Raw genomic sequence first — 17170 nt, forward strand, 5'->3', positions numbered from 1 at the left:
TATATATTTAAAGAATATTTTGATGAAAAAAGCACTTTGTAAACAGAATCTCTTTAAGAATAATGTGTATATTTATTAATGACAAGGTCTTTCTCTCGTGACCTTTGACTTTAATTTGGAAGGGCATTCCACTGTACAAATCATACACAAAGATGTATCTGTAGTATTCCATGTTTTTGCAATTATCGTTCGTGCACTTCAGTGGTAAATGGTGATGTGTGTTTTTTTTATTTGTTTATTTTTATTTATTTATTTTATTTTTATTTATTTTTATGTGGGGCGATCGTGGCTCAAGAGTTGGGAGTTCGTCTTGTAATCGGAAGGTTGTCGGTTCGAGCCCCGGCTCAGACAGTCTCAGTTGTTGTGTCCTTGGGCAAGACACTTCACCTACCGCCTACTGGTGATGGCCAGAGGGGCCGATGGCGCGATATGGCAGCCTCGCTTCTATCAGTCTGCGCCAGGGCAGCTGTGGCTACAACTGTAGCTTGCCTTCACCAGTGAATGAATAGTGGTATTGTAAAGCGCTTTGAGGGGTCCTGAAAAGCACTATATAAATGCAATCCATTATTATTATTATTTACTGCATTATCAACCACTCTATTTTTAAGCACATTAACACAGAAGGTTTACTTGATCTGTCTTAGTTGTAATTAGTGCGAGGATCAAACATGCTTCGGGATGATGTTTTGTTTATTTGCTGTAGAACTTTCTGATTCTTTAAATCGATATTTGCAGTACAAAGTACAAAGCATCAAAATCCCTCTGATACACTGATAAACATGGGGTACAGTGAAGTTCCACAGCAGTCATGTTTCTTGAGTATAGAAGAAGTAAGCGATAGTTAGAGAGAAGCAAAAAAGTTAAAAGCCACAAAATGCCCTCGATTAATGGACACAAACCTTGTAAGACAATGGAATTATGCAAGTTTTTATAGGTGATCCCAAAGCCTGTCAGCACTGCAGGAAGCAGCATGTCTTCTGGACATGAACTCGTAATAAATACTGTAGGATCTTAAATGGTCAGCAGAAGTCAACAATTGGTCAACAAACATAAAATGAACCTATTCACCCAGGTTCACTGGGTGCTGAATATAGATTTGCACGGTGAGTAAGGCAGCGCAGTCAAGTGACCTTTCATTAGGACAAGAGCGTATCAGAAAATGAGAGAAACTAAATTACTACGTTCCATTAGCACTCACAAGGACGCCTGCAGTTTAAGGGATCACGAGAATGAAGTGCAGCAACTGAATTATACTGTTATTGACGGCGAATCGCTGTGAATAAGTTATGCAGCCAGTCTGTCTCTCCCTGGCTGACTGTCACACCTCACTTCTCTCTCTGGTGGCTGAGATTAAGTCACAAATTAAATCTCTGCTGTGTCATATGAAATGCATCAGACTTGTTTCAGAGCATTATTTTACTTGTGACAGTAGAAATGAGTCATAAATCAAGCAATTATTGCAAAAACTCAAGGAGAACCAACACACATTATTTTAATGATAGTAATAGCTTCCCCTTTGAGGCTCTGTCAGGATGTGGTGGACAACTCTGCCAAGTCAAACATGCAAAGCTACCTGCTGTGACGACCCCTTGTGACAAGAGAGCAGCTGAAAGTAGCTTTTTACTAATAACTTATACATATTTTAGAAATACTGATAAGTTATATAACTGTTACTTTCACACAATTTAGCATCATGGCTACCCAATTTATAAAGCTAATTAACTTGACAACCAAACTATGTTAAGTAAATGAGTTGCAAGCCCATGTGTGTGTCGGTCTGGGTTAAAGTCCACTGATGCATGTCTCATGACATCCCATGCATGCACAGAGGTACTGTAGCATCTCATGATCTGTGCTGAACTTTGACCAAATGGTGGGAAATGATAGAAAGGCTCTGAGGTGTGTGCACGCGTGTGTGTGTGTGTGTTACAACCCCCACTCTCATTAATGCTTAGACATCACTTTCACCGCGACAGACCCCTTTCACTATCAGTGTTTGGGTTCAAAGGAAGAGGCAATGATCGAGAGGATTAGACAGCGTGATGTGACAAAAATAGATTCTGTTTAAAGAAAGGTTAAAAATTACATTTGGACGCTGCTATTTTAGGTTACACCATATTGGGAAATTGATAAATCAGAGTATCAGTCTTGAAATTTGCTACAATGCAGAATTACATTAATAATAATAGTTTCAATACAACAAAACATATCAAGAATGGACCAACATAAAGAAAGCTACTCTTTCTTTATGTTTTAATTTCCTCATATTTTGACATTGAATGTTTTTTCACTTGTATTCAGACCCTTTTTTTATAGATCAATAATAATACATTTTATTTTCATGCTCCTTTCGAGGCACTCAGTGACATCTTAAAAGCAATTAAATATCAAAATCACAACATGCACAAAATAAGAGATGTAAAACATCATCGAATGAAATAGTCAACAATATAAAAATCAAAAAGAGTAGCAGGTCAAGATTTAAAGGATTAGATTGTTAAGCCACTTAACAATGACTGTCAGGGACCAAGCAGTAAAGCATAAAGTACACAGGTGTTTAATTCATAAAAGGGGCTTTATTGACCCAAAAATATGAAAAGATATTTAACAAAACCAAAACAGGCAGACCAATAAAAGAGGTCAACTCAATAGACTAAACTCAAGATAATAACTACCAAAACCTCAAACAAACATACAATAAACTGACCTGCTGAAACGACACACGGGGAACTTAAATACTGGTTTAGCTAAACCAAATGACACACACGGGGGAAAACAAAATGGCTGCCATATAACCAACTAATACAAAACAATTAAACAAACATGAAACACCCCCCAGGCAATGAAGCATGTGGTTCTATCCAATCAGGCTGTCAGTGATACTTCAGCTCTCCCAGCCCTTTGCCAGACAGGAGAAGCCAAACCCCAGGTAACATGTGTGGCATGCCATCACAATGACCTATGAATTTTTTACACCACTCTGAATTTAAGCATAGGTATTATTAATCTCTTGATCTCTTCCACAGCATGTCTTTGGTCCTGTCTTCCTTTCCTCACGTCCAACTGGTTACAGGAGATGGCCGCCCCTCCTTGAGTCTGGCTCTGCCGGAGGTTTCTTCCTGTTAAAAGGGAGTTTTTCCTTCCCACTGTCGCCAAGTGTTTGCTCATAGGGGATCATCTGATTTTGGGGTTTTTCTCTCTATTATTGTAGAGTGTTTGCCTTAAAATATAAACCACCTTGAGGCAACTGTTGTTGTGATTTAATAATAATGGATTGTATTTATATAGCGCTTTTCGGGACCCTCAAAGCACTTTTCAATTCCACTATTCATTCACTCTCACATTCACACACTGGTGGAGGTAAGCTACAGTTGTAGCAGACTGACAGAGGCGAGGCTGCCATATTGCGCAATTGGCCCCTCTGGCCAGGGAGGTGAAGTGTCTTGCCCAAGGACACAACAACCAAGACAGATCGAACCGGCAACCTTCCGGTTACAAGATGAGCTTCCCAAGCCCCTGAACCACGGTCGCCCCAAATTTGGATCTATAGAAATACAGTTAAATTGAATGAATCAGTGTTGTGTCTAAACATAATAAACAAAGAACCAGTAGCGGGCCTAAAACACTAAAGTAGATGGACTGTATTTTAAAGTCATGCACAAATTTTATATACACAATATCAAAAGTACATTGTTGTTGTTCAAAAGTCTTGAGCCAAGCCTCATTTCTTCATGTTTTACGAGGAAAATGGGAAATACGTGCAGCAATCAAAAATGTGCAAGCATACCTGGAAATAGAGTATATGAGGCAAAAACAGAGTTCTGACAATTAAAACAACATTTGGCGTGACCACAGGTTTTCCTGTCATTTTTCATGTCAAGCTTTTGGCAAATACCTTGAAATTGTATTTTTGCACGTTGTTGGTGTACAAATGTATATTAATTTCTATTTCATGTCAGTGGAATTGGGTTACATTTGGCTTTTTCATAGATTCAACAAAAGAAAAAGAAACACCTAGAGATACCGTTTGAAATTGGATCTTTGGTTAGCTTTCTTTTATGTGTAGACACAACACTGGTCCATCCCTTGAGCTATGTACTTTTGTATGCTTGAAAGATTCATAGGTCAGTAGTAAGTGGCTTCATAAACAAATACATTCCTCTGAAGATGGTCAGCTACAAGGAATAGATTGAGAAAGAGCGATAAAAAAAAACAGCCAGTCTAAAGAAAACCTTTTAAAGTCATAAAGCCTGAAAAATTATTGCTCAAGACCACTTAAAATGTGCAAGAAAATCTGACTCCTTTAAGCAAACTATAAAGAAATGGGGGGTGGCTCAGCAATTTTGCATCATACTGGTATTTATATGCTCACTTAGGTTTTCCAAAGCACTAACTTGAGAATGAATATAGGGAAGTAGGGAAAACACAATTTTCTTTATAAAAGTAGAAGGAGCAGCACAAATTTTAGATACTTAACAATAAAAGTAGTCTACTTCAGAATTATTTTTTGCAGGTGTCAAATGGCTATTTTTAGGTGTTGTTTCTGGAACAAATGTTGAATTTCTTTGGTTGCGCCAGATCTTCATCCCGTTTCCACAGCTTGGTTTAGCTTTCAAGATTCAGCTGCAAAACTGAACAAGCCATTTTGAGTGTTACTCATATATTTTATCCTGACACGCAAGCCTAGAGTGCATAAATCAACTTTACCCATGTTTTTCCAAGGGCCCCCTCAAAACCCCTGTCGAACCTTTAAAATTTCCGTGGAACAAAATTTTGGAATAACAGCGCCACCACCGGTGGACCAGGGAACAATCTGAGAGAGTTAACTAAATGCTGCCACCTAACGGTTTTATTCTGACATAGTTTAATACAGATGTTTCCAGGACGAGATTAATAACTGTTCCGTCATTGAAATCAAACAAGTAATGATAGTTTAAAAGAAAAACGGAAGGGAAAAGAAACTGAAACACTTTAATAAAAAGTACATTCAGAACTTGTATTGTTGGAACTGTAGGGCATTTAGCCTGATTTTCTAATCGATAAAACGGTGTTTGTGCCATAACAAAATGCTCGGAATATATATCCCTTTCGTTTTAAGTTTCTTTGTGCTGCTGAGTAACTTTGAGTTAATAAACAAAAGTGATTATATACACTATCTTTATCATCAGATTTTTCACCAGTCCCACTTTTACTCACGCACTCTGACAACATATTCCGTCTATCCCTATTTTGATCCTATGTCCCCGAACATGTATGTAAACATGTAGCACTAAAACATTGCTAATGACGATGAAGGCACCATTGTGTCACGTGACTAATCCACAGCTGAGGGATACCGAGGTAGGCTTGCCCGTTGCTAGTCAGTTAGCCTCGTTAGCTGACTCCAGTGATCCTGGCAGCCGTGTATTTTCCGCACTAAAAAAAAGAGAAACTTGCCCCAGTGATTTGCACTACCAGCCATGGAGAGGATGCAGCGCACACGATCGTCTTCTGTATCCCCTTCTATCGTCAGCTTCTGTTTAGACGTCAATGTCATAGTTTGTAGCTAGAGCTGTCCAGTTAGCTCAGCTAGCTTGTGTCTGGCCAACGCAGGGCCAAGGCCAGTCGAGAAAAGGCAGGCCGTCGGGTGAGTATATTTACGCTACAGCCTGTTTGTGTTTTTGACCACAGCGATGGGACTTTCTACACAAGTATCATATCCCAGCTTGTTCGCTGGCCTCTGGTTATGTTCTGTACACGTACGTTGCTTTATTAAATAAATTAGCTTTCGTCGGCGCTGCATGTTAGCGTTACTGTATCGCGGATATGGACATGTACGGCATAATTAATGTCAGCTGGGAAATTTTAAGCAACTCAGTCATGTACCAGAAATAGAGTCGGATTTTGATCTAGCCTTTGATGTGTAACGTGTCGGTAACAGTACTAAGTCATCACGGTAACATCAGGAAGCTTGTTTGTGCACCTTTAAATACACGAGTATATTGGCACACTGTCTTTTGTGATTTGTCTTTAGTTTTTTTTTAAGGCAGCTACATAAGATTGCGTTGTTGACGATATCACATTGCACGACTATTGCAGGGACAGGTATGGGTAACACACGGCCACCCTGATCCCACTCCTAGTGTCCTTAGGGTCTATCTGAAATGTATATCTACACCGCAGTGTGCTTCCCTCAGAGTTTGTTGAAGCCAGATACTAGTTATTAAGAGACTTTTTTTTTTGAGTATTCAAACGTGTTTTCAGGGCTGCAACTCACACCAGTACCTAATATGTCACGTGTGGCACTTTTTATATTTTATATTTATATATGTAAGTTGAGGCTGGGTTAATATTACAATGAAATTCATTTGACGAGAAAAAACAAACAAATCACTAGACATCTGAAAATTTAACAATATTAACAAGTTTAAAGACTACCAAAAAGTGTATAGAGAGAAATAAACATTTTGAAAAGTCATAAATATGTAAACAATTTTCAGTTTAAATGTGTACATAGGGTGATGCTTTGTGGCATGCTGTGTTATTGTACATGAGAAAAGGTGACAGGTAAAAGTATTACAGTATTTCTGATTATTCTGTATTTTAACATTGCATTTTTATTACACTATTATAACATGTTTTTGTGTTTATGAAGTTTTAATACTAAAAAGCAAAACCAAGGAAATACTTTTTAGAATCATTTTTGTTATCAATAATTGATGGGATAATATCACTAGCATTCATAGGCCTGCTTTGAATCAGAATAGCTGTAAAGCTTTGCAGGCCACTTTAAATCCTGCCTGTGATTGTGCAGATGAATTGAATTAAAAGTAGCCAACCTTGGTCATAAATAAAGTGTACAGCAGCCTAATAGCTTTCAATATAGTACAAGCTTTTATGTTATTCGTTTATTTTTTAAAAAGGTTTTTATGTAATTTTGACTAAAGTCCTGCTGCAGATCAAGAATACCAGTGAGCTAGCAGTGTTGGCAGTGAAAGCATACATTTATATGCATATATATGTGCACGTATTCATGCTAACCATCACTATTCATATTCAGGAAAATAAAGAGCATAAAGTAATAATCTAAGCCAACCATACTTTGTGTCTTCATCTTTTCCAGCATCCACTAGGCGGTAGCTTTGTAGGTGGAGGAGAAGAAGTGGAGTTGGACATCACCTTTTGGATCAGAGCTCCTTTCAAATTCGCCTCCGCCTTCAACTGCGTCGCTGTCACCTTCAGCTGACTATGTCTTCGTCAGGCTGCTGTCACCTACCCGGCTCCCTTTGTGATTATTCTGGGACTGCCGAATCCGATGCCTCCAAGGATTCCGAGGAGACTGACTCCACCGCGCAGGCCCAGTACATTGCCAAGGTTACGGCTAAAGATGGCCGCCCACTCTCCACCGTGGTCAAAGCGGTGAGCTCACAGAGGTAAGAGAGTGAGAAACACGCATGGTAGCCAAATAAATGTAGTGTAATTAAACTGTGTATATGTTATTGTTACTTTTCTGTCTTCAATGCTCTGCTGTCTCTCGCGCAGCGACGTGGGTATGTGTCGGATTTGTCACGAGGGAGCTGGAGGAGAGACGCTGCTCTCGCCCTGCGACTGCACTGGTACTCTGGGTAAAGTGCATAAAAGCTGCTTGGAGAAGTGGCTGTCATCCTCCAACACCAGCTACTGTGAACTTTGTCACACTGAGTTCACTATTGAACGGCGACCACAGCCACTCACTCAGGTTAGAAAAGTTTTACTGTGTGAATTCATTTCTCTACTTTATGGGTTTTTTTTTTTTATAAAAAGCGGTTAGTGTGTGGGTTTATTCTGGGTGCTCCGGTTGCCTCCCACTGTCCACAAACGCTTGTTAGGTTAATTGGTGATTCTGAATTGACTGTATGGCTCAGTGCGAGCATGAATGGCTGTTTGTTTCTTTGTATGAGACCTGTGATTGACTGGGTGTATCCCACCTCTTCCCTAATGTCAGGTGGGATAGGCTCCAACCTCGGTTCAATAAGAGGTTAACGAGATGGATGGCCATGAGCTTTGTCTAAAGCAAGGAGATTATTTCTTCTTTTGCCTTGTACTGATATTTTCAGCTTTGTAAGCATTTAGAAGTTTTCATTTAAGCCATTAAGTATCTGTGCCAACAAGTAACATGTTTAGCAAGTGGGATCATTTGCGTGTACTGAGGATTGTTTTGCTTGACCTTGTGTGAATAGTGTTCAGTTAGAATACTCTTTTTAGTGGCTTTATTAATTACTTCATGCAGGCAGCTCACTTCTCTTTAAAGCTCATTCTTAACATTTGTTTTTATAATCTAAGACACATCAGTTAATCATTTAATGTGCTCGATTCAGGCGCATCACTGACCTCCCCATTTTGGTCTTTTGCAGTGGCTGAAGGACCCGGGCCCTCGCAGTGAGAAGCGCACTCTGCTCTGCGACATGGCCTGTTTCCTTCTTATCACACCCCTGGCAGCTATCTCCGGCTGGCTGTGTCTGAGGGGCGCACAGGACCACCTGCAGCTGAAGAGCAGACTCGAAGCTGTTGGCCTTATTGCCCTCACCATCGCCCTCTTCACTATCTACATCCTTTGGACACTGGTAACCAACTGCAGAATGTTTTGGGGGGGTTCCCCTCTTTGGCTTTTGTAGATCCATAAGTAGATCCAAGTGTTTATAAGGTAGTTTAGAAATCAAAGCCCCTTTTTAATAGTTTAGATATTTAAAAAAAGATTTTCAGTTATGATACCAAGACAAGCACACGTCCAGGTAATTGTTCTTACCTTGATTATTGCAGACATTACAGTATCGTTTCTGGGTACAGCTTCAGTCAGTTGTGGAGACATGTGAAGGCATGTGGAGTATATTGTGGCCTGGAGCAGTTTATTTGAGTGTTGGAACAGAAACAGAACGCCTGCACATACATGCATAGCTGACTGCGAAAACTGACAATAAGTTGGCTTTACTCTACACCTTTTGTTAGCTGGAGTTTTTAACAGGGTCTAAAACTGGGCTTTGGTAAAATAAATGGCTTTTTTTTTTTTTTGGAAGTATTTTCCTTTTATCTTTATTGAAAATGTCAAACTGTGAAAGCTCGGCCTTTCTACTCTGGTTTCAGTTCCCTGTCGTGCAGTAGTTGCTGTACTACTCTCTCAGATATCTTTGTGCTAATTTTATTGATATCTGTCTTTCTGTCCTTTGTTACCTCTTGTCTCGCCCCCTCCCTTTTTTTTCATTCACTCTCAGGTGTCATTTCGATATCACTGTCAGTTGTACTCGGAGTGGAGGAGGACCAATCAGAAAGTGCGCCTGCTAATGCCCGACATGAAAGGGGCACACACTACCCAACGCTCGGTGCCAACCAAGTCGACCAAGAAAATGACTGACGAGACCATCGTATGAGTGTTGAGCAGGGGCAAGTGGAATATTTAAAATAGAGCCCGCTGAAGCACTCTCTAAAAACAAAATTAATCATATTAATGAACTTTTGCACTTCATATGGACCATTCTGAGGGAAGAACTGCTTTTTTTCCTCCCCCTTCTGTTTTCTTTATTAAAGCACTTGATGTAAACTACTATGGTATTGGCTAGCCACAAAAGTGGTTTTGAACTTTTTGAACTCATTCAGGAGTCGTTGTTGATGAAAACGAACAGTGCCAGGATGCGAATGCCTGGACACATGGAAAATGGACTAATCAGCCGGACTTTAAGTCATTGTCACAAACTTATGAAATACTAAGACACAAGCTAATGTAGCAGAATATAACTGATTCAGCATGCTACTACAGTATAATATGAAACATATTCACTACCTATAATTCCCCCAAGCCCCTTCACTACGTATTTAGCTGTTTTGGAACAATGGGCAAGCAATAGCCCGGCGGAGGATAATAATCTAAAAAAAACAAAAAAACATTTTTTGACAAACTCTGTGAATAATCTTTTCTTTTGTTCTGCTTTTAACAAGTAGGGAGCAACATTTGTTCATACCACTGTCCTTGTCTATAATCTGAACCCTTCTTCATTTTCCCAGGAAAAGCTTTTTTCTTTGTTCTTTTTTTCCATTGCTGTCTGAAGAATGGAAACCAAATCACTTTCCTGTTGATGCAGGTCTCGTGTATTAATCACACATGTCACGGGGACCAGTGGGCATTGTAGTATATGGGATAACACTAACTCCAGCTGGTGGATGGCAGTGCAGTAACGTACAGGACACGAGTGTTGAAGGTGTGGAATCATGTTTACATTTTAATTGGATTATGTTTCTTCTACTGTCATAAAAGTGCATTAGCAAACAGCCCTGCTCCACTTGTAAATGCACCATTCATCAATTGAGCTGCCTAGCAACGACCAGTAGTAATGTCTTACATCACAAGTGATGCAATTTTAAAAAGAGCAGAATACAGCTTTGGGAAACGTGACATTAATGGATTAAAAACACAGGTGTACCAGAGCAGACTGGTGCTTCGTAAAGGTCCACAAAGGCAAGCGTGTTCTGAGATGTCAATCGATATATGCAGCATTTGTTAGACAAAGTATTTTGTGTTATTGTAGTCTTCCTGCTGCAGTCCCCTGGAAAATTGGGTTATTGTGCAATAAAACATGAGGGACTCCTGGACTCGGATGTGGGTGATCTTTGTGCTCTCTTTTCTTTTTCTTATTCCACAGAGAAGATGACTGAATAAACTGTGAGTTATACCACAATCTAAAAATGAACCGATCTCCTGTTTAATATGTTTGTGTTGGGAATTTTTGCATTTTGTACAGTGAATGTAACCAATGATCGAAAGTACATTTACTGAAGTACTGTCTGAAGCATATATACTTCCTTTTTAGGCTATATTGTACTTCGCTATATTTCAGAAAGGAAGTTCACTGAACCTGTTTTTCATGTCATAGTTAGGCCAAGTAATACAGTCGTGGTTCCCAACCTGTCTTTAGACACCCCTCACCACCACCAAATAAAGAAGTGTTTAGCTGTTTTTCAGACCGAAAATGAGTTAGTGGTTACCTTAAATAGCGATTTCCTCTTTTAGCTACTCAGATGACACAATTTAAATAACTCTTTCAGACCTGTGTACACCCAGTGTACACTTATTTTTAATTCAATTCAATTTTATTTACGTAAATAGTACCAAAGCCTTTTATATTGTACAGCCAAGACCTTACAATAATACCCGACGTTCTTGGATCACTTTTATTTCCCGTTGCCTTTAGAACTGTGTTAATTCCGTGTTAACTCTTCATGGCATAAAGTCAACATGTAGGCTTATTTTGTTAATCATTTGGTACCAAGGCCCCAAGTGTCCCAAGAAAATATCCCCGCAACATTACACCTACAACACCAGCCTGAACTGTTGATCTGAGGAATGATGGATCCATTCTTTCATGTTGTTTTCCCTGGCATCCGCACGTCACAGCACAAATTGAAAGTCATCAGATCGTTCAAGATTTTTCCTGTCTGCTGTTGTCCAATTTTGGTGAGCCCGTCCTAATTTTAATCTAAATTTCCTGTTTTTATCTGACAGCAATGGCACCTGGTGGGCTCGTCTGCCACTACTAGGTTGGACATGCTGCGTGTTTAGAAATGCTCTTCTGCATACTTTGTAAGATGTGTTTATTTGAGTTACTGTTGCCTTCTGGCTGTTTTCTTCTGACCTCAACAAGACATTTTCTTCCAGAGAACTGCCACTTATTGGATATCTATCTAGAGATAAATAGTCGTGTGGGAGAATCCCAGTAGATCAGCAGATTCTGAAATACTCAGACTGGCCTGTTTGGCACCAAAAACTACCTTTCTTCACTAATTCTGATGCTTAGGTTGGATTTCAGCAGGTCATCCTGACAATTCTCTAAATCACAGGTAGGCAACTCCAGGCCTCGAGTGCTGGTGTCCTGCAGGTTTTAGATGTGTCCTTGAGCCAACACAGCTGATTCAAATGGCTAAATGACCTCCTCAACATGTCTTGAGGTTCTCCAGAGGCCTACTAATCATTTGATTCAGGTGTGTTGACACAGGGTGAGATCTAAAACCTGCAGGACACTTGAGGCCTGGATTTGCCTACCTCTGCTCTAAATGCTACCATGAACTGCAATGTGATTGGATAATTGTGTTTAACGAGCAGTTGAACAGGTATACGTAATAAATGGCCAATGAATGTACAAAAAGTAGCTTCAATTTTACCCGAAGCAGAAGTTAAACCCTGCTTACAGGCTACTGATGCATCAGCAGTCAGTAATGTGAAGTGAGATAGTGGTCTAGACATTCAGCATGTCACTTTGTGTATATTGCTAGAAAGAAAATACAGAAGAGGCGGTAAATAATATTGTAAAATTTAATTTCATGGCATTAATATAATGTGTGTGAGCAGACAAGCTATCAAAATCAAAACAGAAAAAGAATATATTTTACACAAATGAAATAAGCGCCAGCAGCGTCACAACCACTTTTGAGATGACTGAAGGAGGAGGAGAGAAGCCCAAAAACAGGACTGCTGATACAGATCAAACAGGATTGGAAACCCAGACCTCCAAGTGTGTTGCATTAACTGTCAAACAGGCAGATGACTAGGCTTATAAGGTGTCAGGAAAGGCTATTCTGCTACGCCGTCGGGGTTAACTGTGGCAGCTGCTTAGGTGGTACCTTCAGTCCTGTTTTTGCACTTGAATGTAGCAGACTGTTCCTGGGTCAGATTACAACTTGAAATCAATTCAAACACTTCTCTCTGAGATTGATCGTTAGTGGCATAAAGGAAGAACTGTTTCCACTGATTTCTAAAAAGTGCAGATTCAGACAACGTTGCATCCCGAGCAGATGGAAGCATGTCAACACTGTCGATTTCAATTAATAACTGACCCAGGTAAGGAGGGGACCGTTGCAATGGGTTACAGGTTCTGACAGCACTGCAGTTTGCTTCCTCTCTGGCCATCTGTGGTCGGCGGCACACTGATGTCCACCACGTTGTTTCCCGGGGACTCGTCATGGGCAGACCGCTCGGCAATCTGCTTCTGCGATACGATGCGGTAAATTTCTGTTTTTCGAAAAGATGAAACGGAAAACATCAGCTTTCTCTCTCAGTCTAAAAGCTTGCATAATTTACCTTTACAGCCACTAATGTGGGATGTGAGGAGGTAGTTTTACAGCTCCTCACTCGGTACCCGACTAATACAGTTTATTATTAAAAAAAAAAAACCTTTATAAAGAATAATAAAGTTAAGCCACCAAAAAGAACTATCCTCTCTGAATCTACTGCATATCAACCAAAGGTTTCATGCTTCTTTGTGTGTGTGATTTTATCTTTTTTTTAATATTCTAGTGACGTGTGGAGCTCTGGCATTCAACCTCCATTCACAAGCACACCTACCTGTAAGGATATTTTTGAAGGCTTCTTCAACATTTGTTGAGTCCAAGGCTGAAGTTTCTATGAAAGACAGATTGTTCTTTTCTGGGGAATGGGAAAGAAAACAGTTTTAGTAAGAGTGAAACCTCACTGTACCAATAACCTTTCTGCAGCAGTACCTGCAAAGGCGCGGGCTTCGTCTGTGGGCACGGCTCTGAGGTGGCGCAGATCACTCTTGTTGCCAACCAGCATGATGACGATGTTGTTGTCGGCGTGGTCTCGCAGCTCCTTCAGCCAGCGTTCCACATTTTCATATGTCAGGTGTTTGGCTATGTCATACACTAGCAGCGCTCCCACCGCTCCTCTGTAGTATCTGTAACAGCACCCAACATGGATGTTAAGAGTGAATTCCCAGGCTGCCTGTTGGCCCGCAAAAAGACACTTATTTCACCCCACTCTTTTTTGTATTAATTAAAAACAAAATTACACATTCTCAACAATAGTGATCTTTCTGTTACTGTTGTACAAAAGTCTTCTTGTCTGTATAGTTTATGGTGTCTTCGTTGATTGCAATGCAGAGGCGACGTGCAGATGCATGTGCACAACACTGCATCGGACTCACGCTGAGGTGATGGCCCTGTAGCGCTCCTGTCCTGCTGTATCCCAGATCTGAGCCTTTATCGTCTTGCCGTCCACCTGGATGCTGCGCGTGGCGAACTCCACCCCAATGGTGCTCTTGCTCTCGAGGTTGAACTCATTTCGTGTGAATCGAGAGAGCAGGTTGCTCTTCCCCACACCCGAGTCTCCAATTAACACAACTGTGAAGAGAAAAAAGAGAAGATGATTGTAGGAGTGTGGGATGGGAGAGGCAGGGGATGGGCTCTGTGGTCTCAAATCCAGGAAATGTTACAAAGCAATGGGCAGCACAGCGATGTGGTGGTTAGCACTTTTGCCTCAAAACAAGGTCCTGGGTTCAAATCCAAGTTTAATGTTCTCCTTTGTCTGAGTTCTCTCTGGGTACTCTGGCTTCCTCTCATAGTCCAAAGAGGTTAATTCTGATTCTGTAGGTATGAGTGTGAATAGCTGTCTGTCTCTGTGTGTTAGGCCCTGTGACAGATTGGCAACCTCTCCAGGGTGAGCCCTCCCTCTCACACTATGATAGCTGGGATAGGCTCCAGCTCCACCGTGACCCTGAAGTGGATAAGTGGAAGAAGATGGATGGATATAAGGCAATGACTCTAAATCATGGTGTCAGTGGAAGCCTGGGGCTATTTCTGTAAGGCCAAAAATCCTTTCTGAATAATGAAAGAAATGACAGACTAAAACGCTAAAGTCAAGATGCTTAGTGTGTTATAACTCAATAGTGTTTAAAATGTGTCGGTTTCATTTATCTTCATCACACATTTAAACACAAAAATAGCATTTTTGGGCCTTCATATACCTGATGAAGGTCAGATGGAAACATAAATGTACCAGGGTGCAGTGTGCAGCAGTTCTATGTAACTCTTTTTTTAGAGCCTCTGTAATATGATTGGGTTCTCTGTCACATGTAGCAACAAAACAACTGCAAAGCTTGTGTACTGACAAAAAAAAATCATCCACACAAAAGAATGCAGGTCTTGTACTTCCTGAGGGGAAGTCCACTGTAAACAATGATGTTCTGATGCGTGAACATTCTATATAAAACCACCAGGAAACGAAACAATACTTTCAGCCTTTTTTTTTTTTTTACACTGATGAAAATACTAAACATGTGCTAAACAAAATAAACTGCTCATTATCACACCTTTGAAATGATTGTGGCATTTCACCAATCCAGAGGTTAGTCGAGGTAAAACACAGTCAGGGCTGTGATATGAAATAAACCGCTGAGAGCACTGAGGTAACCAGGCTTTACTTTATTCCCCTCTCCTTCGACAAACGGAAAAAAGAGCCGAACTTTGTCCCTGACGACATCACGCTGCTCCGGGCTGCAGGAAGCTGATAACAGGCTTCATCAAAACCTGAATCGACAGTTTAAGGCCGCCTTGCCCTTCCTGTTTCGGCCGTGTACACAGAAGATGGTTGGAGCATAGAGAGAGAGAGGGAGAGAGAGAGAGCCCTCGCCTCCGGCAGATGCCCTATTCATCCCACAGAGGATACTTTGTTACATCTAAATGGCCTTTTGGCTTATACAGGCCTGGGATGTTAATGTGCCACAGGAGCTGATATCACGATCAAAGGAAGGCATTCTGGATCCATCTGAGAAGATAAACACTGACCCGAGTCTGGAGTCTGGTACCGCTTCAGACAATCCACCAGGCCCACTGCCTGACATGACAACAAAAGACATTAAGCTGCTGCATTTATAGTGTCAATAAGACTGTCTGAGGACCATCCTGATCTGGCGATGAAGCGTATTGATCAGTAAGAGGTAGAGGCTAATAGGCCTTCAATCAGCCTCATGAACAGGATTGAGAAAAAATTAAATATGATCCAATAAAGGTGGAAATTCTCCAACGTGCATTCATGCTATGCTCGGTTATTTATATTTAAAAAAAAAAAAGCTGAGCACGCGCAGGGTGTTGCGTCCTTTACCTATAAATATAACTGCGGGCGCTGTAATGTCACAATGACAGCATTATATTGTAATAACACGAACCGACTATCATCCGGGCAGTTTCCCAGAAAAAACTCCGTTTCCTTTAAAAAAAAATGCACACAGCTGCTCACAGCACAGACATAGTAAGACATAAAGCATTCATAAAGCTCTGCTTAGTCGATGTGAGCCTGTGTAAAGGGGAATGCAGTCATCTTTTTTTCTTTCTTTTCTTTTTCTTTTCTTTCTTTCTTTCTTTTTCTTTTTTACCTTTGAACAAGAAATCGTATTCATCGTCTCGGTTCCCCATTCTAGACGAGGCCGCTGCAGCGCTTGTCTCCGGAAGAGGATGTGTGGAAAGTATGGGTATGAATTTTCGCTATATGCCAGAAAAATATGGTAAAGGTTTGTACTCAGACTCTGCGCCAGTGTTGGCTGTCAAGGCGAGCTGACCGCAGAAGGGGAGAGCTCCCAACTCTGCAGAGGGAGGGGAGGAGTCCCTGCAGTTCGCATAGTTTCCTGCGGGGGGCGAGCTTTACTGGTATGCCAACAGATATCTACCATTCATCTGGTCCCCACATTCAGAGGAGTGTTTAATGCTGAATGAATAACAAGGTGAAGGCACTTAAATTATCTTTAGACATTATGCTAACATTATGTGGCGCGTGTGAGAGTGTGTGTGCAAAACAGGGGTACTATTCACAGCACACAATAATATAATTAATGCCAACAATACATTACTGGCTACTGAAACATTTTATGAGATTCGAAAGCTAAATTTTAGAAAACGTTATGCTGCATAGAGAGAGAAAAAATGAGAAATAGGGGACTGTGCATTTACATAAAATTACCTAAAAGTCAATGTAAATAAAATAGATATTGTAGATAATATGATATCTCATTTGCATAAAAGAGAAATGTGATAAGATGTGTATTTTTTTTAATTAAAATGTTTATTTATGTAATTGTTTATTATTGTTATGTTCTGTGTCTTTAGATATTTTTATAGACATATTGCACATATTCTTCAGTGGTGATTACACGTCACATACATTGGTGTGCTTTCGCATTAAACCCATTTAGACCCTATGAGTCCGTGGCAAATATTTTTAGTTTTAACTACCAGTAAAATGTATCTTTAAAAAACACAAATTATTTGATTTTCCTCTAAAAACATAATTAATAGTTGGGGGGGTATTTTTTTTGAGTGGCTTTCCCTTTAATGTCCTTCTGACACTTGGCCCCGCCCCGCCCACCAACTATGCTCCAAT

At 40.4% G+C, this 17170-nt stretch overlaps 2 protein-coding genes across 2 annotated transcripts; one reads left to right on the forward strand and one right to left on the reverse strand.

Moving 5' to 3' along the window:
* Positions 1-5304: 5304 nt before the first annotated feature.
* Positions 5305-10697, forward strand: LOC146497952 (E3 ubiquitin-protein ligase MARCHF2-like). Its single transcript, XM_085141289.1, has 5 exons — positions 5305-5626; positions 7103-7412; positions 7522-7717; positions 8373-8582; positions 9228-10697. The coding sequence occupies exons 2-5, from the start codon at positions 7228-7230 to the stop codon at positions 9381-9383; spliced, it is 747 nt and encodes a 248-aa protein (XP_084997415.1). The 5' UTR covers positions 5305-5626; positions 7103-7227; the 3' UTR covers positions 9384-10697.
* Positions 10698-12302: 1605 nt separating this feature from the next.
* Positions 12303-16385, reverse strand: LOC146497953 (ras-related protein Rab-11B-like). The gene is made up of 5 exons (XM_085141294.1): positions 16170-16385; positions 13944-14139; positions 13501-13694; positions 13346-13426; positions 12303-13012 (listed from the first exon to the last, which is right to left on the reverse strand). Exons 1-5 carry the CDS (start codon positions 16207-16209, stop codon positions 12867-12869), a joined length of 657 nt encoding a protein of 218 aa, XP_084997420.1. The 5' UTR covers positions 16210-16385; the 3' UTR covers positions 12303-12866.
* Between the last annotated feature and the right edge of the window lie 785 nt (positions 16386-17170).

The sequence above is a fragment of the Neolamprologus multifasciatus genome, chromosome 18 (genome assembly GCF_963576455.1).
Source record: "Neolamprologus multifasciatus chromosome 18, fNeoMul1.2, whole genome shotgun sequence".
In the NCBI taxonomy this organism is placed as follows: domain Eukaryota; kingdom Metazoa; phylum Chordata; class Actinopteri; order Cichliformes; family Cichlidae; genus Neolamprologus; species Neolamprologus multifasciatus.